A 25,087-nucleotide genomic window follows, 5' to 3' on the forward strand; every position below is an offset into this window, starting at 1 on the left:
GCCAGCAGGGTAGCAAAATGGGGTTTTTGTCAGAAACGCTGCAGACAATATTCCTTTTTTTCCCTTCCAAATTAATGCATTAGCTTTCTGAGCTTGAGGACATCCTTAGAGTGCTTGTCTCACTTGCAGGATGAAGTCTTTTAATAAAGTAAAAGAACACAATGGTGGATAGGCTGTCAGCAGGAATAAGCTTAATAGTGAGTTTACCTGTTAAGACTCACAAAGGCTTCAGAATGTGCATCACTGGATAGATGGGATTCACTCACTCACGTTTGTCACATCTTATGTCTTGGTATGCCGTAGCTTGTCATGTCAGGCATCTCCTTTGGGCTAATAATCCAGGCTCCTTTCAAGCCAGTGAAGAAGGAGAGGCTCTTCCATGCGGCAAATCTCCTCATCCTAAGATTCACGTCAAGGATGGTGGTGAACCCACTGACATCAAGCATAGATGACCCTTCACCGCTGAGCTGATGGCAATCTGTTGGCCAGCCTTTTGTCAACACTGGGTGCAAAGTCCTGTTTGAACTGGTGCTAGCTGAAAGAGTGTCAGACTACTCTTAAAACATGACCCCTTTTCCTGCCTCTAGACAAGGCATAAATTTATCCTGGTCTGAGAGGTTTTAAATCATGCTTTGAGGGGCCAGGAGAAAGGAATGTGTTATTACGAGGAATTGGTACTCCATGTTTGCATTTCATTAGCACTTAGAGGCCCCAGTCAAGATCAGCATCTGGGGAGATGTGACACAATGGTTGGGTGCAACAGTGAGAAGCAGGAGGGAACTTGAGTTTTAGAAGAGGTCACAGGAGGGCTTTTCCTGGCCCATCAGAGGAGGGCACCCCATGAAAGTAAGGCATCATGGAAGAAGGAGAAAGAAGCTGGCATGCTGGTGATTAATGGCAAAGGAAGGAAGGGATATGAGAGAAATTAGCTGTACAGGCAGATGGGATTTTGATGGAATAAAAGAGGGTCTTAAATATCCCAGTCACTATCTCACATCTCATTGAAACAAGATAGCTAAAGCCACTCTGAAAATGGTGCCAGCCAAGGTAGCCCATTCTCCCAAGTGCACAGTGCTAAAAATGCAGTTTTACTTGGAAGATGATGGGAAACACTTCAAAATCAAATGTGACAGGGACGACTTCATCCTTATTCTCAGAAAGAAGAACTCAAAATGTATAAGTGGTATTTGTTGATAGCCGATCTGCTAAAAGCATGTTTTCTTTGGATTCAGTATGTGCAGCAAATGGTAGAATGTCACGCATCGCCTACTATAAACATGCCTGTTGGGTGCCTTCGTGTTAGAAAAGGCTTTGACTATCAGACAACCTCTGTGTAGGTGCTTGCAGCTTTCTAGTCAACTCCAGTGGAATCAGTCAGTAGATAAAAGCATTGTTCCACCTCAGGGTAGAAGCTATCTTTCAGAAACAAAATATTGGGATTTGTTCAGCACTGTAACAAAATTTCTTACTTCTGTATGTCTAGAGATGGCTAAACAAAAATCATGCAGGAATCTTCCCCACTTTTTACAGGTTACAGGTAGTCTCTTTAGTTTTAGCCATTTAAAAATTAGGGACATATTCTCAAGACCTTATTGAGCTTGCTCTGCAGTCAATGTAGGGAGACAGACACCATCAGAGGGACTGTTTATCCCACCCATTGTGGAGATAAGTTGAGCTGCTTTCTGTGAGCAGCAAAGAGTGCCTTACGACTAAACAATTCACGTTTAGGCAGAGAAAATCAAGTTAAATTAACCTGAATCACTTGCCAGAGTTCACACAGCCCATCAGTGGCATGGTTCCTGAGCTGGGTACTGACTGGTGCCTGGGGTTCAAGCATGCATACCCTATTTTGACAGAATTTAGACCAAAACTTACCCAAACTAGGGGGCAACCAGAGATTGTAGTTTGGGTCTGTAGCTGCAGCCTAGCAGGTACATGCCGGACTTTGTAACAAAAACATTTAACAAAAATGCAGTGGTAGCAGTGAACAGAGAGCTCAGAGGACTTGCCACATCCTCCCTGGCCTTACTTCTTCCCTCACATACAATACACTTACCAGTCAGGGAGAAAAACCTAAGCTATTCTGATCCCTATTTTCACATTTGTCTTTTCCAGCCACTTCCACGTCTACAACCGGGACAAGTCATCTCACAAAATGTGACATAAAGCAGAAAGCCTTCTGTGTAAATGGGGGAGAATGTTACATGGTTAAAGACCTCCCAAACCCCCCAAGATACCTGTGCAGGTAAGAAATCGTATTTGCTTACTTTGATGGAGCCACCAGGTTCCAGAAATGCTTTTTCTTTAAAGGAGCACCTAAACAATTTCTTCTCCTGTACCTGCGGCATTAGATACTTCTTCATTTTTAAGTATGTGGATGTGAAAATAACCTACCAGAAATGACCTCTGTGTCCCATATATGAGGCACAGCAGAGGCTAACCGGGAAATCTTCCCATGTGATGCTGGGACAGCAAGCCCCACTGATGTTTACATGACATGAAGTAACACAACTTGAGCCTTATATTAGAAATAACAAAACAGGTACTGTAAACTCAATACACTGCAAATAGCAAAAAAGGTGTGTGGATAACTGCATTGGATATGTACCATAAAGGACAAACTGGTTATTTGCATTGTCTACTGTAGTAAATGAACACTTTCTGATAAGACCAGATTCATAGCTGGAGTTTTTGCTGTTGTGTTTAATTGCATCAAAAACAATTAATGTCACGGTAATTGGTGGAGGTTACTATTTCATGTTCGCATCTTGATTCAGGAAGTTATGTAAGTATGAGTTTAGTTTTAAGGGTGTGCTTGTGCACCTTTCTCAAGTCCTGGCCTGTGGTGTATCGGGCTGTTGCAATAGTCCATCATGTTGGAAAACATCCGTGAAGAGCTACAGCACTGGAGTTCTCCTCCTGCCTGGTAGCACATCACGTAGCATGGAGCTGAACTGGTCATAGTAAGTTACTGCCTATCTCTGGCTTCAGAGGAAACCCAGCATTTAAACCTTGGGAAACATCCTTGGGACCTAGCAGGACTGAGCAGAAAGGTGACAATTTTGTGAGAATATTGCTGGTTTTCAGACAGACAAGAGACAGCGGTCAGTAAAGACTATCATCTGCTGTCACTGCATAAATTTGCAGTCTTCTAGGACTAAAAATCAAATGACATTAACTGTAAAGATGACCCTGGTGGGTGAGGTAGGTGAAGGTCTATGACACTTTCATTATGCCAGGAAGGCACATACTGTTTGTCTCTGTTGTTAATTAAAAAACCCCAAACAAACCACAAACACCAAACCCCACAATGTTCTGTTTTACTTGTGAGATTTCTTTTTTTTTTTTTTTTTGTAGAAGGATGTTACCTGTACTTTATGAGCTTGGTTTTGCTTTAGTTTTTCACAGATTGCTCTGTTGCTGAAAGCGATGAATATTTCCTTGATTTTAGAATCATTTTTAGCTAAAGTGAATATGGAAAAGTTACTGGTTCTGGTGGGTTGAATTCTTTTTTGAGAGAGAGAGAAAAAAAGACTTGTGTTAAATTTACATGATTGTCACAAGCCAGTGGTACAAGATGAGCAGTTTGCTGTGACTTTCCAGGGCATGTACAAGAGCCTACCTGCCTGTTTCAACTTCCTACCCAGACACTGCTCAGAAAACTCCAGGGCAGCAGAGCTGAGCATCTAGCAGACTTGCTAATAATTAGCATTGTCTTGACAGTTTCAGAAGTATTCAGTTTTCATTGGTATGTGGACTTGTTTTTTTTTTTAAATTCAGAGACCTGACTGTATTTGTTCTTTGATGTTATAGATTGGCTATTTTTTTAATTACATGTCTCGGAGACACTTGAATGAAGTGGGGATTTTTTTCCCACTTGTAGACAAGAAATAACCTTTAATTCTGGGGCTGGAGTTGAAAGAAAAGGCAATTCCCAAATTTGGCAGATGTTGCTCTCTTTGGGTGGCCCAAAACCTATTTGAAAAAAGCACCAGAGCTGTAAAATCAGAAAGGGTGAATCTCATTTACAGCAGGCATTGGAAAAGGATTCTTATCCTGAGGACAGTCAGGGCTGCTGCTATTTTGCAGGGCCCGTTGCTATGCTCTCTAATACTTGCAAGAACTGAAACTTTATGTTGTGTAGCAAAACAGGACACAATGCAGCCATGTAAGAAATAGAAGTGTGAGTACTTGAAAGTGGGTGTACAGGGAAACTGAAGAGACGAAATACGGTTCTCTTCTTATATCATTAAAAATACAGATGTCTACTTTTAATTCTAGTATTCCAGTGTTAATTAAAGTAAGTATCTAACCAGTACACATTGCCTTCATTGTTCTGAGAAAATAAATCTTCCCCCAGAACATGCCTGTGGAAACAGAATGCTTGAAATATGGTACTTGCTCTTCATATTTCTGCCTCAGTAGCAAGTTCACATTTTTCCATATGGTCCATCTGTTGAGAGCAAAAACAAAATTTCTAAAGCATGAGCCATATCATTCTAAATTGGTTTTATCCCTAACCAAAAAAACATGACTCAGATTCACAACAACCATGGAATTTTCCAAGTGATATCTCTAGTTTGTAAAGTCCCTACGCTATTTAAAAAAAAAAAAAAAAAAAAAAAAAAAGGAGTTCCTAGATTCATCTCCTGTTAAAATCTAGCTATGTATTTAAAAAAAAAAAAAAAAGTGTTTTGTAAAATGCATAGTATAATGATCCAGATTGGATAGGATCTTGCTCTCAGGGATACTTGGTGTGAACATCAAGAAAATTCCCTGCTTTCACGACATAACCATGTGAAAAATTCGAGAAATGTGTGAAGACTTAATAATGCATTGTATGGCTACATCTATGGTAGCATGTATGTTCCCTACATGTATTTTAATTATGGCCCCAGACTGAACTAAATAATCTCAAAATACGAAAGATGAAAAAGGTAGCTTTGAGACTACTTTTAACAGTTGGACATGATGGTCTTAAAGATCTTTTCTAACCAAAATGATTCTATGATTCTACTTAAATAAACTAGTGTATAAAATTTTCAGAAGTTTCATGGGAACATGAGTCACATTTTGAAAACATCATAGGCTTTGGAAGCCTGGATGTTACTGGCTTCCTATGAAACTGAATTTCCTAAGTAATTTCTGTTCAGTTGGAAATGTGTCTCCAAGTTCACTGAAGACAAAAAATCAGATAGGTTCTTCAATAAGTACAAAATTAAGACCATAATTCCTAGCATTTGCTTCTTACTTGATGAAAAATCAATATATCTGTTACGCTTTTAGAGTGTTCTTTTGAAGTATCCTACCATGAATGCCTTGCGGGTCTGACTAATTGATTCCTTACTCACAGATCATCTTTTCTAGTGCTTTTGCTGTTACTGAAGAAATGAATTTACGTCCGAATATCACTGGATGAAAATAATGCTTCTTTCTAGCAGAAGGATGGTGCTTCTTTTAACAGTAAAAGAAAGAATGATGTACTTTTTAGTAATATAGCCAGTTTCTATATCTGTCTTCATGTAAAGGCCTTGGTGGAATAGAAATTGACAGAAGATTCTTGAAAACAGCAAAAAGAGAAAATTTGTTTCCATGATGCTAGCAGAAGTTCCAGAGATATTTATTCAACAGGCAGGATAGAAATATTAGTTCTTACAGACTACGAAATGGACTATTACATATGGAACTGTAGTGTACTTCCCATGAAAAAAAAACCATTCTCCTACAATGCATTTGCTTATAGGCAGTGGATGAAATGGAAATGTGAGGTCCTGATCCATTCAGCCATTCCTTTCCTGCCAAAAAACACCAATGATATGCTTTTGATGTTCTGAGAGGTGCCTTCTGAATGCGTTCAAATACTGCTCTTTGCAACTACTGTCTATAAAGGAAAAAAGCAATTATCTTAGTAGATGTGGTTTAGTATTGTGGTTTCATCCAGTTAATACAATAAATAAATAGTCTGAGTAGTGTTTTTTTAGGCAGAAGGGAAATTATAAGGCTCTCACAACACAAATATCTACTTGCATAAGACAGCTCTGTTGCCCCAAGTTGCTTGACTCCAACTTCTGCTAGCGTCATAAAAGAAAATGGTACATGGGTAATGAACTAGAAAATACAGACACAACAAGAAATAATGTCTGGAAACTTTCAGTAGGACAAGGTGTTTTGAAAACACCACCATTGCAAGCTGTTTGTAAACACACAGTCTGCAGTAAACAACCTGCCAAGCAGCACTGGAAACGGTGCTGCACTGCATAGCTGAGCAATGAAATGTCATCAGCATTCACACATAATCATAAGCGAACAGGCTCCTCTCAGCTCTCATCTCCGCTAGCCCACCCTGGACCCCTTCTCAGCGGCAGGTGCTGCAGTCATTTGCTGACAATGGTTTCAGAGGAAGTATAAACACACCTGAACTGTTTTCAGCACCGTCTCAACCCTGCTCGGTCTGGAAGCGATTTCAGTGTTGTCTACACCAGTGCTTGAGTTGTTTTCATCACCTCTGCAGCTGCACCAGCATCTGAAAACAAGTGCAGATGGAGCAAGCAACCACCACCAGGCAGTGGCAGGAGCAAAGCCTGAGGCTTTAATCCGCAGCATGTTCATGGGGTTGTGTAGGGTTGAGCCTGACGAACGAGATGTAGAGGTCCCTATGAAGTGAATGCCAACGCAGGTGTGAATGCCAGCTTTCCAGGGACAGGTATTTAACAAGACCACCATAGTGCAAAATAAAACTGAAATCATGGAGGTAAAACATTTTACTCTCATTCAATAACACAGATCAAAATGTCTTCTGTCAAAGGCATTTTGCCTTCTGTCAAAAATGCAAAAAGTCTTCTATCATGCCCAACAATATCATTTTTTCATGACAAAGTTATCCTTGTTGCATTTTTCTCAACTGATTTTATCTGTGGAGACTGGGATATCTCCATCCTGGGTACTTACCAAAGATGTGACCTTGGCTCTGAAGACCATAAACTCCCTTCCTTAATAAACAAATACATCATTACAGTAAATCAGCTCCAACGAATCATCTGCAGATCCTCAAAATATACCTTTATTACACAAAAACATTCCTGCATGGTTTATTTGAACAAGATACTAGTGTTTATTCCTGACACCGGTCCTCTCTCAACGTGCTTTTCTGGAAATCCCACTTGTATAGGGGCAGCATCCCTGACCCTTAAAACTAGAGGCAATTGTGGAAGAGTGGAATTTAAAAAATCAGGACAGCTTTCAATGCACGTGAAACTCAGATGGATAGAAGAGGTGGAGGATTGTTCTGAACAACTTGCATTTGCAAATAAGAAGGCTCTTCAACCCCTGGTAAATAAATGATGAAGCAGTTTGAAAAAGGAGGCTAGCACCAGATCAGCAGCAGGAGAGGAAGAATGGGAGATTCTTCACCATGGCAAACTCATGGAGAGCATCAAAAAGACTGGCAACACAAGCAAGATGTATTCAAGGAAGCAGATAACAGGTTATTTCAGATTACACGCCGAGTAAGAGTGGATAGAAGAAGAAGGAGGAAAGATTGAAATCTATAGATGTTTAGCATGGTGGACAGTCATTCACACTTACATCTGAAGCAGAAGAGCTTGCACTGCCACAGTGGTATTTTGGGAGCAAACTCCCAAGCTCTGCCCCAAAATGCAGACCAGAGGTGAAGGAAGAATTCACAGCCAGCAGAAGAAGAAAAAGCAGGCAAAGCACAAAAGATAGATTCCTTCACTATGACCAAGGGGCAAGCTGCACTGAAGTTTTCTGCAGAAGAGGTTATGAACTGAAAGGGAAACAGCTGTGGGGCTTCAAATTTTGAGAGCACCTCTGCCCTCTCATCTTACTTATTAACTGGACTGACTATTTTTCCATTTGTCAGCCATGTTAAATATACATCCTGCCTTTGGGTTTGAGTTCGTCTTCTTACATTTTGGAATTTTTTTGGCTTTTCTGTGGTTGCTGTTTTAACTATTCCCTTTCAAAAGAAATTACTGGAAGACACAACATGCCGTTACAGAAATAGGGAAATTGTGGTATTTTCACAGACCGGTGAAAGCAACAGTGTAAACTGCTGTTATACACTGCTTTGCAAATTTTAAAAAAACCTCAATTTGATCCCTTCATGAGGTGGAATAAGCAATAAGCTGATACACATTTTTGCTAGCCCTGATTCTTCCTTCTTTTTCAAAACAGACAAACAAAAAGACTTCCTAGATTTTTTCCTCTGGTGGATTTTTGCTGTACATTTTGCGAAGTATTATCTTCCAGAAAGGTTACACTTTCTTGCCCATTTTCTGATGATTTTTCACTAACACCTAACCAGGAGGTCACTTATTGCACTCCCATCTCCATAGGCCAGCAGATGTCAGTCTGTTAGTGCAGTGGTTTTGGTGTACTATTGCTTATCACGTTTTTGCCCTTTAGGTGCCAACCTGGATTCACTGGAGCAAGATGTACTGAAACTCTGCCCATGAAAATCCAAAACCAAGAAAGTATGTTAAAATAATCTGAACTTTGCTTTCTTCCCCAACTACAGCAACAAAATCAATAGTACTTGGTGTTTTCACAGTTCAGCTGGAACCGGCCTCTTTATGCACTAATTTATGACCTGATTCTCTAAAGTAAAATCTGTACACCATGGCATTATTGACCTCCAAAATGTTTCTCATTTGTGTGATTTTTGATCTTTCCATCCATTTTCAGATGCATTTGTATTGCACACACTGGCAGCTTTCTTGTTTGGGAGACTGCTGTAAAGTGCAACCCTAAAAGAGCAAACTCACGGAAATGAGTGATGTACAGATCTTGTGTCCTCGCTGCCTTGTGGAAAGTGCATCCTAAAAGCAGTTTGGGAATTTGGAATGGTGAATTTCTCTCTCACATCTCGAAACACACTTTGATCTGGATTGGTTTGGTTTTGGCTGGTTTTTCGGAGGGGTGGGGTGGGATTTCTTTTCATTTCCACAGAGCAAATGAGTTGCTCTCAACATCTTGAGCCATTTTGACACACTAAACCGAGATTCAGTTTCTGAAAGTGAACTCACCAAGTCATATCAGTTCACACTGAAGGAGCTTCTTTCTTAGCATATATTCACCTCTTCTCTTTTCTCTGTTTTTTCTCTACCATTTTTTTTTGTTTGTTTTTCCTCTCAGGTGCCCAAATGAATTTACTGGTGATCGCTGCCAAAACTACGTAATGGCCAGCTTCTACAGTACGTCCACTACCTTTCTGTCTGTGCCGCAGTAGAAGCATGCTCAATCGGTGCTGCTTTCTTGTCGCTGCATCTTTCCTCCGATTTTTTTTTTTTTAATCTGTAACTAGATTTGTTGCCTATGGCCTAATATTGATTGTCTCTGCCTGTTGCATGAAAATGATAACAAAAAGCAATTGCAATACTCTCCTGGATTGTTTGGCATTGAGGTTATGGGGAAATGCAAGACTTAGGAACGCTGTAAAATTAGCACTGAATGTTGCAATACAGACTCCCTACTGACATCAAGCAGTAAAAGTGCAAAAATGACATTTTAGAAGTCTCATGTTTTATTTGCCACAAAAAGCTTATGAGTCTCTATACCAGGCAGTACTCCCCCAACAAAGGGACAGGTAGCTAATCCTCTTCTTGCATAGGAGATTTGTGTTCCGACCTACAAGTTAAAGGTAGTTGACATGCTTACATCGTTTCTAATGAGCACATTCCAAAGAGGATCAAAGTGTTCTTCCTCTTCATTGTCCAAGTTTCAGAGGAAAAAGTACAGAGAGAAAAAAGAAAAAGGGGAGAAATGGCATAAACAATGCTGTCTAGCATATTTATTTGTGGGTAACAGGTGCAAGAGATCAAGTATTTCAGAGCCAGATTAATTGGCCAAAGAAATGTACCAGACACACACACACAGAGGACTGTGTGTCAGACTGCTGGTAGCATCAGCACTGCAGTCACATATCTCATAAGCTTTCCCATGGAGAGACAGAAACAGAAAGTTTGTCATGGAGGCAACAGAAAGTACACTGAGTATTTATTTTCTCTCATTGGCTGTAGCAAAGTCAAAGGTAACATATGAGATCTTACATTTTAATGCTTGTGTACTATTCATAATTAATTGTCGCTGGCATCAGAATGTACTATGATCTACAAGCAGTATTATAGTAGCTATTTTTTTGATGGATTACTTGCCACCTCAGAAAGATTTCAGAGACTATAGGCTAGCTTAATTTCATTTCCATTAGTATTTAGGACAAAAAGCTGTTAGCATGTGCTCGACATTTTGGAGCCTGAAGAGATGCACAGGTTTTCTCTTATACTGATGGATGAAAAATGTCCATATATAATTCATACTGCCCATCATGGAAGCTACCCATGTAAATCCCAAGGGTGCTGACTGGAGACCAGACCTTCCAGCATTCAAGTGTGTATTTTATGCCCTGTTTTAAAAGCTTTATTAGTGTGAGTTATTTTTAAAATACCTCTGGTAACTATGGGTTTGAAAATTTTTATGCTGTTACAGTGTTTAATTTTACCAAATGTTAGATTTAAATGGCCCTTTCTGTAGATTGCAGTGAAAAGTGCAGTTAAGGTTTTCTGATCTTAGAAGAAACATTTAAAAGGAGGTGGTGTAAAACTGTAAGATCCATTGTTTGCTGCTGGATTAACCCTAAACTATGGAAGAATTGTATGTTGGTCACAAATTCATTTTCTTATCCAGGGGTGGGGGAGGGGGGAGGAAGAGAGAAAAAAAGAGGTTTAGGTTTTCCTTCATTAGTTTTTCGTTTTCCTAACTCTGGTTGGGATTTTTAAAGGAATCTTTGGGCAGTAAACACCAGGCTGAAATTTTCTGAAGTTGCCTCCATGGAAAAGGCATAGGTGCCCTTGCCTCGCTGCAAGAGTTAATACTCAGCTCTAAGTACTTAAGCTGGTCCAGCCCTCCTCTCCTTGAAATGCAGTGGCAAGAGAGTGTACCTCTACCTACCTCAGGCTACTCTGAGAGCCCCAGACAATGGCTATGACGCTTTGGCACTTCTGCCTACCCTGCATCTGCAGTATAACGTCAGGTTTCTTAACTGCTACAAATCTTAAAATGACACTTTTGGAAAGGGTCCAGTGAGGGTACATTTATATTTAACCAAAAAAAAAATCAATAAAGAAGCATTTATGTAACTTTTTATTATTACACCCAACGCAGACCAGAGCATACAATTAAAAAAGGGATTTAGAATAGGAGTTATCTTCAGGCAAATGTTGCATTGGGGGCTTAAAGCCAAGCTCATATGTTGCACCAGGTGTTGCGGGTGATTAACTTAGCTCTGTAGATGCAGCTTGTGCAAAGTACAGAGCAAACAGGGATGTTAAACAGCGTAAGTGCCAGTAGGAGACAAAACTGTACATGCAAACTATACAGTGATACGTAATTTTACTTGCTTTCAGAAGGGTCTTTCTTCATTTGGAAAGAAAGAGTCAATGGGGTTCCACGCCAAGTGTACCTACTGATGAGCTGTTACTGGCTTAAGGCTCCATAGTTGGCTGTTGAGAGAAACATAGCTTCAGACATCTGCCCTAGAGTTGGTATTTGTAAGAGTCCTGAAGTCGAGCTTTGCTGAGGGCCTTTCGCAAGATCAAAACAAGGCTGACAATGAGCATTTTGGAAATCCTCCATCCCAACAGAGTTCAAGGCTAACTGGCTTATCTTGGCAGTGGTTTGGTTAGCCCTGGAGGATTCAGTTGTCATGGTGCACTAGAAATAGGTTGGAAGGGACACAGGAAATTAGGTGGATGCCCATTCTAAGAAAAGTTCTTCAGAAATGTCTTTCCAGTGAGCATAACTGGGAAAGGACGCTGGGAAAGGGAGGCTACTGGTAAGCACATGTTTAGGCCGACTGTCCCTTGCCTAAAGCTTTGCAAACACACCAAACCTTAGGACAAGCTGTTGTGGCCAAGAGGTGATGACTGTTGGATTCCCTGCTACCACAGTCACCTCCAGCACTGCAGCTACATGGTTTTTCCCCTTCAAATGGTGCTTAATGCCACTTCAGACCAAGGGAAACTAAAGAACAAACTGTGCTAGAGTCTGGCTGGCAGACCCTGTAATGTCCTTTCTGTGAGCATGGCAGTCACAGTTGCTACCAGGTGTTTTCCCCATACCCTGGGTTTTTGAGGTTCATGGTCCAACATCAGTCCATAAGATACCAGAAGATGGTCCACAAAAGTGCTGCAAAAATACATCTGTTCCATGTGCAGATATATTTGCTGTAATTGAATCTTCACACATTCACTCCCTTGAAGGCAAGGAAGGCAGGCAAATGGAGGAAATTAAAGTAATGAATTAACATTAAAAGTTTTGGCTAATTTTTATGTAGCTATGCATGAGAACTCTTATAGCAACACTGTGCAGAATGATCCCGGGGATAAGAAACGCTAGCGGAGCCTCGGATTAATAGAAGGTTGAGGAAACTTCACTAGAGCATAATCACAGGTAAACTCTTTGTCCTCCCAAATGCCCCAGATGGGCCAAGGACCTCATGCAAAGGGCTGACTTGCTTACTTCACTGGTTAACAGTTACATATGTATTGTGAATATAGAACAACTTGTGGGGCATGCTGTGAGTGGTCTCGAATGTGAATTGAATGTGGTCCCTGCCTTCCTGAAGGCAAGTGTTTCAGCATGGGACACCAGTTTAAACTGTGTCCATTTCAGCTCCGCCATTGTTGGTGAGCAAGAGGGACAGTATCAAGAGGGGCAGAGGGAAATTTCTGTTTAGATGACAGCCCCTGTGTCATATTGTCAAGATGAATCTCGCTGAGAATTTAAAGGGGGCAAGAGTTGAGTAAAGCTATGATATTCTAGAGGGATGACCAAAACAGCTGTTACTCTGTAATGGCCTTAATTTTTCAGTCTTTCCTCATAAACTACACATCTTCAAAAGTCCATTTTTCAGCAATTCTACTAGTTCAATATTTCTCAATTTCTATATATTTCTTAAGTGGTCACATCTATATGAGAGTACTAGACAATCTTACCTGGGATTTTGATTTTCTAAAGGCTTTCAGCACCCCAAATTGTACTCTTTATGTGCTGAGACCAAGACTCCTAAATGATACAAACAGATTTGAAAAATGTCATTGTCCATCTTCTGCTCAAGGTTAAAGAAGATAGTTTTTCACTATAAACTGCTTAATTAATGCTCATTAAATGCTAAAATTGCTGTGATAAAATACTCTAATTCAGAAATGACATTTTCTGTACTTCTGAGACTTGAATCAGTTGTAGGATAACACTTGTACAAGAGCCATAATTACATGAAAAAGAAACTTTTTTAGAATTTCTTATTACCCACAGAGCACATTTAACAAGAAAACTGAACAATTACTTAAGAAACATGGCATCTTGATGCTTCAAAGGTGAAATTGGTCTCCCTGGATCTCTCCGCTGCTGCATGCAGTTGATCCAAATAGGTCCTTCCCTTGTCAGGAGCAAGGTTTCCACACAAACCTGCAACTGTGCTCACCCCTCACTGGGCAGCACCATGTCCCCAGGATACCCACCCACCTAACTCTACAGAGTAGCCACCCCAAAATCTTGGATGTCCAGCAGCTGTGGCACACCACTCATGAACACAGCGTCCAGTCCTGGAGCACCTGTTCTAGCATTTCCAGGCATCCTGCTCTTGTTCTGTAGACCCTGTACCCCAGCATGCTACAATATATCCAATGAGTTGTAGGTATAAGTCACTTTTGGGAAAAAAAAACTGCATCCCAAGCATTTTTCTTTCCAATACTGTCCCCACAAAAATCACATCCAGAATGAAAACTGAATTGTTAAAAATAATTAATTGTATTTCTTCTTAGAGCACCTACACAAGTATTCAACAGAAACCACATTGCATGTAAAAAGTATGCAACAATATTGTTTTAAATAGGAAAAGATCAAAAGTAATGACCTGTTTATAAAATGAGAAGTGTTGGGATATTCTGCTTTCTTTTAATCAGGTCTAGGGAATGTAGCTAGGAATACGAAAGATAAATAGGAACTACATGCCACCTAGGTTTGAATAAGCAATGCATGTTTCTTCAGCATGTTTTCTTGTTAGGGCTTTCAGCCAAAATATATTCCCATTTTAAGTACCAACTTCCCATTTAATAATTTGAAATAGAAACTGCATGATATGAATGACTTCCCCTAAAATTAAATTACATCCAGCTAGACATCTTACCTATAAGCAAGCATAAATACAGCAATATATATGCATGGGCATGTCATTCATTTTACTGAAGATTTAACCAAGCTTTCTATGCAACTAATGTGTTTCAGTAGCAGTGTTCATGTAGGCATGTAATACTGGATCTTTAGGAAGAGACCTGAATGGATTCCAGCTTACTTAACCCTTAAAATGTTACTGATTGGCAGGAGAGAATTGGCAATCCCTATGCGTAAAACCTTCATAAAAATCCATTTGGTCAGAAAATTAGAACTGGATTTAAATTTCTCAGCACATAAGGACAAAGAAAGTGAGAACTACCATGGCTATGGGGTTGGGCCCGTGCGAAGGGTCTCCTAGGGTACCTGCCGGGGGAAACCTGTGTTCCTCCTCACCCTCGGCTGCTGGGGCCTGGGGGTGCTAATTTAGGTCTGTGATCCCTGAAAATGGCATCAGCCTAGGCACTCCAGCGTGCACACAGCCAACCAATGGGTGGTCCTGCCCAAAGGCAGAGGAAAAGGGGTTGGCTCCTCCTTTTCCAGAAACCAGAGCCCTGCTGTGGTCAGCTTGCAAAGCTGAGAAGGGGTCCCATGGCTGAACAATCAGTTCTGCCACCTCCAGGTCACAACCCACAAAAGCAAGGAGCCGCATACCTGGGACAGGAGCAGGGCCAGAAGCGTGGGTAATGTATGACCCATTTGCAGTGGCATGCTGCCCCTTGTAAAGCATCCCTGTGCTCTCATGGTCCCATCTGAAAACAATCAGCGGTTTCACATGGCATCCTCAAGCCAGAGCGCTGTTCATCTCAGTAAGATCTTTAAGGGTTAATGGTTCCTGCTGTGTTTCCTGCACTGTGGCTGTTCAGATCCCCCATACATATTTTGGTGTGTAAACCTTACAGAAGGTCTGGTCATGTAGCTTACAGAGGCGCACTTAAGCGCTGCTCACATAACCACACGCCCCTTTGTCCTGTTTCATGTGCAGACACAGAATAGCCGTAACTCTCATATGTGATTTGTTTTTGAGTACAGTGTATTGCTCTTTTCTGAAACCTTTTCCTTTTTCTTTTTTTTTTTTTTGTCAACTTTCTGCATTGGCAGAGCATCTTGGGATTGAATTTATGGGTATGGACCAATCATTCCTTTTAGCCTGCAGATTTTAGAACCTGAGACATAAACCACCACCTTTTTGTTTATTTTTTTTTCTCCATCTCCCCTTTTCAATTCCTAACCAATTTCTTTGTGCTTTAGAAGGGATCATACAGCTATAACAACAACCCTTGTCAAAATGTTAGTGGAGCTCAGCTAACTAAAATGATAATAGCAATAGGATATTCCAGACTGAAGGAGTTCTAGCAGTTACTGAAGTCATGATAATATAGTACATTTATTTGTCTGCTGTGTAATTTTCACTAGTTTTGACATTTGCTTTTGCTAGGTTCTTCCAGGGTTGCTGGATTTTGGAAACATTGTAAGCATTAAGCAAAATTACTAACTAGTTTGTAAAGAAAGATAAGCTGTTACAGCCACTTAAAATTCTACAAATTTTCAGTTTTGAGCTCTCGTTTCCAAGTAAAGTTTTAGGTCTAAACCCACAGCTAAGTATGTAAATGATGCATATATATATGTGTGTAAATGATATGCATATATACATTCATTTCTAGATCTGTAAATTAGAAGTGACCTGGAAATTATTTAGGAACTTAAGTAGAGATTGACAGGTAGACTCCAGCTCCTCAAGTCAGCAAATATATTCAGTATTTCTAATACCAAACTCATATTGCACCCAGCCAAGAACATTGGCAGTGGGTACTATTTTTACACTTCAACTTAAATATAACAGATCTTATAAGTCCTCTTCATGAATAGACTGTACTTATCTGACTAACATCAGGGGTACAAATAATACATCTCTTGAATAGGTTAACTTGGAATTCAGGTCAGTTTTAGTTTGGAATCTCCTAAAATTGCTGGCAAATGAGAAGAAACAGCCGGTGATGCTTGTCACACAGCTTTAGTTCATGTTCTTATTAAAAATGCCCCCACAAAATGTCATTAGCTTAAGCTGTGAACTGTGGAAAACCCATTACAAGTCCAAATTTTAAAAATCTCTCACAACCCAGATTATTATTATTATTATTATTATTATTACTACAAGATAATATTAATTCTCACTCATAAATACCAGATTGTAGTAGAATGGCTACAGTAATATACAAGGAATTAAATTAAAATCCTTTTAAAAACTGACTTGCAAATTTTACTTTATATATGAAATAACATTAGCAGAACCACCTCTTGGAATGAAATTTCTGTAAAAATCCTGAGAGACCTGTAAGAAGAAAAACTTTAAACCAGAGCAAATTTGAGATCATATATATCATCAATTATGTATAAATTAGGGTGATGTGAAATTAATTGCATAATGTGCATGTTGGAAAGGCTGCTCATAGAGGGATTTAATATCTTGACTTAAGTCTCATGTTGATTTGATTTTTCTTAGCATTCTGCAGGAGGGAAAAAATGTATTCAAATGATTTTTAATACTTAACAGACTAAAACCTTTTCTAAATTCTTGTTGCACATACATTTCTCTACGGACTTTTCCCCAAGGCTGCTATTAATTTTTTTCAAGTTAGTTTGATAAGCAATGCAAACAGAGCACATGTTATTTGGCCAGGCATCATTAACTGACTCTGTAAATGTTAACACTGGTCAGAGAAAGAGGGCAGTTTTGGGGTGAGACCCGGTACAACCACGAGTGCCCCACAGGAGCTTGGTCCCTGCTTTACAAAACTCTTCTGGCCTTAAACAGAGAGGCCAAGGCTCGTCTGCTGCCTGCAGAGCTGTGGCCAGGATCCCTGCCCTGTCCCAGCCACCAGCATCCCCTGCCACCAGCAGCAGCCCTCACGGGACACCCGGGCATCCCCCAGTCAGCTCCCGCTGTGCCGGGCAGGGAGACCGCGTCAGCCAGGAGTACGACCAGGTTTACATGGGAGCTTGCTGGTTTGCCGGGCAAGATGTGCCATGACGCGTGTGCTTTCCCAGGCAGCCATTCCCACCATGGATTGAGGGAGGGCATGTGACGCTGCCATTCATGCATGCCGTGTCAAGCTGGATCATCCTAAGGGCCTCGTATTGAAGGGCACGAGAGGGAATTAAGGCAATGAAAGCAAACCCAGTGGTTTACCTCTCCATGCCCCTCAAGACCTACAATCGCAGCAAATGTGCTGGTGCAAGGAGCGGTGCTCAGGATTGCACCCACAGCCCTGCTCCCTCGCTGTACCCTCCTCCCCAGGTGTGGGTGACAGCCCAGGAACATCCAACACACAAGCGACAAACCTCAACCCTCTGGCAGCCTTAGCAAGGCCATCACTGGCCAGCCGCCCAACTCGTTTGCAAGAGCCTCAGCCTAGAGTAAACCTCCTGGAGTTAGCACAAATTTTCCCCAAGTATAAACGACCACAGTGTCCACTATTAATTAATCTTCTTCCTCCTCTCCCTTCCCCTCCAAGACAAATGGGTTGATACGTCCTTATTCATTTTGCTTTCACAAGCTAACAGCTGACAGCATGACCAAAAAAAAAATTAAGCATTTCAAATTTGCCCCTCAATTGCTTAGCACAATTCTCCTGTTTCCTGTGACACTCTCATAATACACCATTTCCATGGCTAACTAATAAGCGCTTTCAGAAGGGGCAAAAATGGGAAGAGGATCAAGTGCCACTAACTAGCCTAGGCGAGGAGTTATGCTGTATGAGAAATCCTTTCACATTCTGCTTCCGCCTTTTTTTTTTGTGTCCCCAAGCATTTCTTCACTCTGTTTTTTCCAGTATCAAGCATGTTGTGCCAGGCCTGCAGTTGACTTCTCAATCCTTTAACCTTGTCTCTCCCTATATTTCACCTGCCTCTTTTTCTCTTTGTCCTGGTTTGGTTCGGTTTGGAGTTTCAGCCCTTCCTTCCTTCCTTCCTTCCTTCCTTCCTTCCTTCCTTCCTTCCTTCCTTCCTTCCTTCCTTCCTTCCTTCCTTCCTTCGACTTTCTGTTCTTGGAGTTATATTTTTGTTTTTCTTAATACATTTTTGCAGCATCCTAGTTTTACCAAACTTACTTCTTCCCTGCCCCTCCCCTTGTTAATAATAAGTGCTATTAATTTTGTCTGACAGTACTCATGACCTGTTTGCTGGTGTTTTGGTGTACAGTGTGTGTTTGGCTTGTAGGACAAATTCGTTCCACGGTAATGTGCATTGTATCAGAGAAATTAAGATTTCTTTCTGCTGTGTGGTTTGTTGCATGGAATATTTGCCATTTGCCCACAGCAACTTTAAAACTAAACTATATAAACCCAGGAAACACATTGAAGGAACGACTGCTCCCTCTTCCATAGGGAACATTTTCTCCTGAACTGGTGTGGCATTTCTGACAGCACATTATTTAAGTGCCTGAGCTTGGACAGAGACTTATGGCGCATGTGAAGAACCATTATGCCTCTCTGTACCTCCTGGTGAATTGTCCCACAGACCTTTTATGTTCATGTAAGTCCTTCCAGCAGGAATAATGCTGGTATTTATCCCAAAGGCAGTGCAGAACTGTGCAGCTTTCATTCTTTTTTTTTTTTTTTTAAATCACCTGCTGGTGCTAGGACTGTGGTCAATATTGAAGTCTGAGCTAAGGCCACCCTCCAGTCTGGCTCCTCCAGGGCAAGTTTTCTGGGCTGTCTGCTTAATCAAAAATAAGACTTGAGAAAAGAACCCAAGCTCGACACTCATTTTTGTTCTAAAAGCAGGAATGCAAATCCATATCTGTAAAGTTGTCATCACTGAGCAAGCTGCCACTCTAGATAGTAGAGCAGTTCCTTTTTTGGACACAAAAAGACACAAGTAGAAACCCAGCATTTCTCTGATACAAGGCACTGCTGGTTGTTGATATTGCTGTGTTTTTGGAGGAGCACTGGAGAAGGAGTCTGACTTTTATGACCAGAACTCAAAACCTGTCTTCATTTCCATTGGTGATATAATTACAAGCCAAGCTCATGTCTCAAATGTAAAAGGATATTTTGAAATCTCTCGTGCAAAGACAACTGAGATATAAATTGACATGGGGGCAGAGGAACATTGGCTATGAAAACAATCCAAAAAAGATAATAAGAAAATAAATTTCTCTTAAGGCCTGTAAAAATGGCCTTCATTCCAGCTGTCTTTGCAGAGTAAAACTTCCAAAGCATTCGCAAATTCATGTTATTACCTTAGTGCATTGCATTTTTATTTCCAACAAATGTTGAGTGTTTGTCAATTGTGAAGTTGTTGCTTAGATATTACTCTTGTTGACTTAAACAAAAAAAAAAGATTACTCTTGACTGTAATTGTAGAGATGATTGCTTGTCCCCAGTACTGTGTTAGGAGCTTATGGTGTAGTCCTGTTCTCCTTGCAGTCAATGATAAGTCTACCTGAAGTGTGGTGGCTGTGTTTTGGTGTGGCTGTGTGAATCTGTGCAGTGGTTTGTAGCATGCCAGCTGTTGACTGTGTGCTCCTAGCCATCCTCCATGTTGTGACCTTCTCTGTTTTTGTCCCTTTCTAGAAGCTGAGGAACTGTACCAGAAACGTGTGCTGACCATAACTGGCATTTGCATTGCTCTTCTAGTAGTTGGCATCATGTGTGTGGTGGCCTACTGCAAAACCAAGTAAACTTTTCTCTTCTTTTTTATATCTGTGGTGGTTGGTCAGGGCCTTCCCAGTTGACTGTAGCTTCTACTCCTCTGAGTATGAGCTTGTATCTGGATTTCTCCAGAGCTGAGCTGAAGAGGCAAGCCTGTGGCCAGGGTCCTCTCGTCCAAGCCAGATGAGTGCAGGTCTCCATGCCCATCAGCAGTGCAAAAATAAGACAGGTATCCGAGAGGTTTCTCGCCCTTCAAATGTGACTCGAGCAAATTTCAATGAGTTGCAATTTTTTTCCTATCACCCGGCCCAGCTGGTTTCCCCAGCTGGAAAGGAACAAACCCCAACCCTGGCGTCATGTTGCTCTCCAGCAGTAAATTTTAGGTATCAGCCTAGTTTGTTTGTACTTGAGGCTAGATTAATGGTGCTAAAAGTTACTAAACACCAAAGAACTGAACATGAAAGTGCTCCCAATGCAAAAGTAGGCACTTAAATGCATTCTGTGAGTCTCTGTAAATTACTGGGGGTGACTCTCAAACACACGTGAGGCACTCTGGACCATAAATTACACTGAACATCAGCAGGATTTCTGCTGCCAAAACTTCTGGCTGCTGTTGTAAATCTCCCCACAGAAAACCCTCATCATAAATCTTCCACATTTGTATAAACTTGATTTACTGTTGCAGGATCTGATTGGCAGTTAGGTTGTTGGTTTTCCTTGTAAGCCCCACCAATAATGGATGTGTTAAAAGGAGGGGAGATGGGGAATCATTTGCCCCCCTTGGTGAGACTCCAGGCACACACACATACTTCTCCCACACACAACCTTGTGCCAGTGGTCAGTGGGGAATGACTGAAACAGTAATAAAGAATCAGATCAATTACTGCTTTTAGAAATGGCAACTGGCAAGCCAGGGCAGCTAAACAATATCTTTCCTGGTCCAAAGTTCATCAATATATGCTAAGACATCCCCATGAATTTCAACAAACATTTAGTCAGGCTCCTGAAGTACAGTTTTCTATATAACGAGCCCCCAGAATCCATCAGATGTCTGGATGCTTTCTCATGATGTCCCAGACATCAGCGATCACTGCCAGCCAAAAGTGAAATGCTTTCAAACACAGCTGATGAGAATGAGAGTAAGTTGCCAGTTAATGGCCCTCCAAATGCAGCAGCCATGCCAAACTGCTATCTGTGAGATGTTCCCCACATGCTCTTTTCTCCTAATAGGATGAAAACCCAGAAACCAGGGGAAATCCTGGAATGGTGTTAGGAGAACACACTAAATGAAATGTAACGGGTTAGATTTAGTTGGTGTCCTTGCAAGAGATGATGCTGGTCAAATGCAAAGGCAATGTTGCCTGACACTGAGTCTCAGTGCAGAGGTGCTTTGTTTGCAAGTCATTTACGTTAAGGGAAGGGCTTCTCAGAATAAATGGACTACACATTAGCTTTCCCATTATTTTTTCTTCTCAGTTTCCTGGAGTAATTTCTTTTTTTAGTTGGTGTCCTTTTACTAGAGGACAAATGGCACACATGAAAGCATGCAAAATGCAAATACATTGATCACTGAAGATGGGAAGTAATGAAGTTTCCTAGGGACAGATTCCCAGGCAATATGTGCCAAGATCTCAGACCCATAGATGATGAACTCAGACTCCCCCTAGAACTCACTTTCTCTACCATGTCAGGGAGCTTGAGTTGTCCTCATCACCCCAGGTCTCCAAGGTCTCATGAAGGGGTGCTGTGAAATCAAGTTAAACCCTTGTCTGTGTTGCTTTTCAGCCCAGGCTGGTCTTTGGGTAGCTGCTCAGATATCTCCTAGCACCGCACTCTCCATCTGCCTTAACCACCTGTGTGTCCTAAGATGATGCCTGGTTATCCTACAAACACAAAGCCCACATGGACCAGGGACTGTGTCCTGCTGAGACAGGAGCATTTCCAAGGCAGTCATGTCTGCTTATACCATTCATGTAGAGTGACATAAATTAAGTATCTTCCACTATCCAGGCACATACACAGAAAGAAAATATGTAAAATGCAGAATGTGAAGTCATGTTTTCTTTAAGCTTCCCTGGCTATCAAGCTTCAACATATTTATTGTTTCTCCTCCCCTACATATCCCCCTCCCTCCTTTTTGGAAAGCTTGGAATAGTCCCCTTGAGTTCAAAATGGGATTGAAAATGGTTATAACTTACACTGTCCAACCCTGCCAAAACTATCTGCATTTCTGCATATGGCTTAGGGAATTGTGTGTATTTTAGCTCTTGCCACAGCAAAGGTCATATGCACTCTGCAGTGTGTTGGAGCCTGCATCCTCCCTTCATTTCCCTGGATTCTGTGGCAGGATGGTGGAAGCTCTCCAGTATAATCAGACAAAATTGGGGAATATTGATAAATTAAGTCTGAAATTGAATAGCTGTTTCCCTGGTTATTTATTTTTGTGTTCTATTTAGTGTGTTCTCCATGGCCTTCACAGTGTCAGGTTTTACTATGCTGCAAGTTTTGTTACTGACAGCTTGTAATGATCTCCTGAAAAGTTCTCTTGAGGAGAGCTGAAAGGATTAACAACTGGGGAAGGAGCAGCTGAGGACAGGGCACAGTAGAAACATCCTAGTCAGCCAGAGACCATGCCATTAGTACATGTGGTTGATGAATGCTACTGAATGCATTAGCAGCTCTGGCATCCACCTGGTAATCATTAGGTTCCAGAATTAATCTGATGTTGCTGTAATGAAAACTTCAGAGCTGCCAGGATGGCTGCAGCTCAGGCATACCTCACACACTCACTCACTTTGGATTTCTGGGGCTTCCTCTGCACCCTTCACTTCTTTAACACATGTATGTATTTGAAGTGCACTGTTGAGGTAGGGGCTGAATCCCACAGAAAACCACATAGCTGCCACATCACGAAGATCATGACATGTGCCATGTTTTCCACTGGCTGCAAGCAAGCCCCGAGGCAAGGCCACCTTGGCTCCCTGTCATGAATGGAGAAGCGTAATCCAGTGGACTGTCAGAAACCTGGCCATGGCCACAGTGAGGGTGTCAAGGTGGCTGGGTTAAAATCTCTCCCCCCTCCCTTCTGAGTGCAGAAAAGAACTCCGTGTGAGACAGAGCATTGCTTAGAAATGGCTTCCCTCTTCCTCACACTTTTTCCCATCCCTCTGTGGCCTGCTAACTCCTGGAAGGGTTCCCACACATCCTTTGCCTTCTGCAGGTCCCCACAGCTCCAGCTGCAATTAGACCTGCGGTCTTCAGAGTTACTCTGAGGTCTTGCAGCGGTGGGGAAAGTTCTGGCAAAAAAAGTGATGTTATATTATTATCATCATCATCAACATGCTGAAAGGTGCAGCTGCTTTCCCTTTGTCTATTAAAATAATTTCCGTGTTTCGTGCACAGGAAGCAGAGGAAAAAGTTGCACGACCGCCTTCGGCAGAGCCTGCGCTCGGAAAGGAACAATGTGATGAACATGGCCAATGGGCCGCACCACCCCAGCGCGCCACCGGATAACGTCCAGCTGGTGAACGTAGGTTTTACTGCCCGCGTTTCAGCCTAGGCTGCCAGCGCCACAGCAAAGCTCACCCCACAGCTTTTAAAATTCTACCTGCTGCAGGCTGGTGACTTAATTCTCTTGGCTTACTCCACCCAGAAACAATTAGGGACTTTGCAAAAAATTTTCAGTAAAATGAGATATGTTTCTGCAGATGGCCAGTTTACTGGGACATACCACAGTGCTGCAGCTGTTCCTGTGAATCTAGGACACCAAAAGCAAGAAAAACACCTCAGAAAAAAGTACTAACTGCTCTACAGCAGGTCTAAGTGCTGTAGGGATCTATTTCTTCAAACGCACAGGTCTTGCTCTTCCTACTGCCCTTGGCCTGATGGCTGGTGTAGGGACAGCCCCCTCAGATCAGCAATGTGACGTTATGAACTCAGGGGTAAAAGTCTGAATGAAGATCTCACCAGGGCAGTAGCAGTGGCTGCGGAGGTAGGGCTAGGGCATCCAGCATCCCCCAGCCATTTGTCTTCAGCTAACACCTTGGCCAAGCCCCTTGGCCTTGGAGGCCAGGGCTCACACTGCCTGTAGCCACTTCCTCATCTCCTCCCTTTCCCAGGGGGGCCTGGTGGCCGGAGGGAATGTCAGCTTCCTGCCGCCTCAAGCCATCCCCACTCTCCTGCTCTGCCATCAATGGACATATTCATGGCAGCTCGTGGCAGAGGTGAACCTTGGCTCTGCTAGGTCAATGGCAGTGCTCCCAGACCTTGGTTAAGGCCAAGACACCTTTTCAGAAAAGCTAAGCTTCCAATATTTTCCCTCAAAAGACCTAAATCCTAGTCAGATTATCAAGAGAGGGAAAACCAGGAGTCCCCATGGAGGAGAATTGAGGGGGCTCCAAATGAAAGTTATGTGGGATGTTGGGCACTGCACACCTCTAGCTCCATCTCAGAAGACTTCGGCCCATTCCGCAGATCATCCCCTGATGAATAGGTCTGCCCTGGTGCTGCATCCGTGGGCACTGAAATAGCCAGATTCTTACCCTGCAATGAACAATTCCTACTGATATCTACTGCTGTCTTCTCCATCAGAGAACAGTATTTTTGATGTATCTGGTAGTAAAGGGGCGGTTGCCTTTCCAGGTCTCTATCCTTGAGGACTTCTCATTCCTTTGTTAAATACATACGTTGTTTATAGCCTGATTGGGATACAGAGCTTTGATAATTTCTTCATTTGTTTCCTCCTACTTTGAGTTTAGGTGGGCTATATATGCAGAGGTGTACATGAATTTGCTCAAATTTGTCAGTGTGGTTTCTGCCTGTATTTAAGTGACAAAGTTTGTGCTTTGGCACATGTAAAAAAACATGACTTGTGGGGAGGGGGGAGGGATTGGAAATTATGTCTGCAAATGTGGTGTGAATTCCAGTTTGTAAACCTGAGGTTTGTCTGGGTTTTTTTCAGCAGTATGTTTCAAAAAATGTAATCTCCAGCGAGCATGTCATCGAGCGAGAAACAGAGACCTCATTTTCTACGAGCCACTACACCTCAACAACACATCACTCCGTGACAGTCACCCAGACACCCAGCCACAGGTACTGCATGAGGAAGGCAAACAACACCTGTAATATCTGATCTGTTGCTGCTGCAAAACCAAGAAGATGTGTAAAAAATCAAAACCAGAAAAATCTATGCTCCCTTTGTAGTGTTTTCAAGACTAACAATATTTTATGTCATGTCACATCAC

At 41.8% G+C, this 25,087-nt stretch overlaps 1 protein-coding gene across 13 annotated transcripts in view; it reads left to right on the top strand.

Moving 5' to 3' along the window:
• NRG1 (neuregulin 1) overlaps positions 1-25,087 on the top strand; it is a 477,481-nt gene that overhangs the window by 446,626 nt on the left and 5,768 nt on the right. For 5 of the 13 annotated variants that reach the window (XM_075740463.1, XM_075740455.1, XM_075740461.1 and 2 more), the window contains 6 exons: positions 2,116-2,245; positions 9,157-9,215; positions 15,292-15,315; positions 19,767-19,869; positions 23,247-23,373; positions 24,805-24,935. In XM_075740463.1, coding sequence (XP_075596578.1) covers positions 2,116-2,245; positions 9,157-9,215; positions 15,292-15,315; positions 19,767-19,869; positions 23,247-23,373; positions 24,805-24,935 — 574 coding nt within the window. Of the gene's footprint in view, positions 1-2,115; positions 2,246-8,427; positions 8,496-9,156; positions 9,216-15,291; positions 15,316-19,766; positions 19,870-23,246; positions 23,374-24,804; positions 24,936-25,087 lie in introns of those variants that run through there. The other 8 variants (XM_075740460.1, XM_075740462.1, XM_075740459.1 and 5 more) reach the window with 5 other exon arrangements.

This window comes from Balearica regulorum, chromosome Z (assembly GCF_011004875.1).
Source record: "Balearica regulorum gibbericeps isolate bBalReg1 chromosome Z, bBalReg1.pri, whole genome shotgun sequence".
In the NCBI taxonomy this organism is placed as follows: domain Eukaryota; kingdom Metazoa; phylum Chordata; class Aves; order Gruiformes; family Gruidae; genus Balearica; species Balearica regulorum.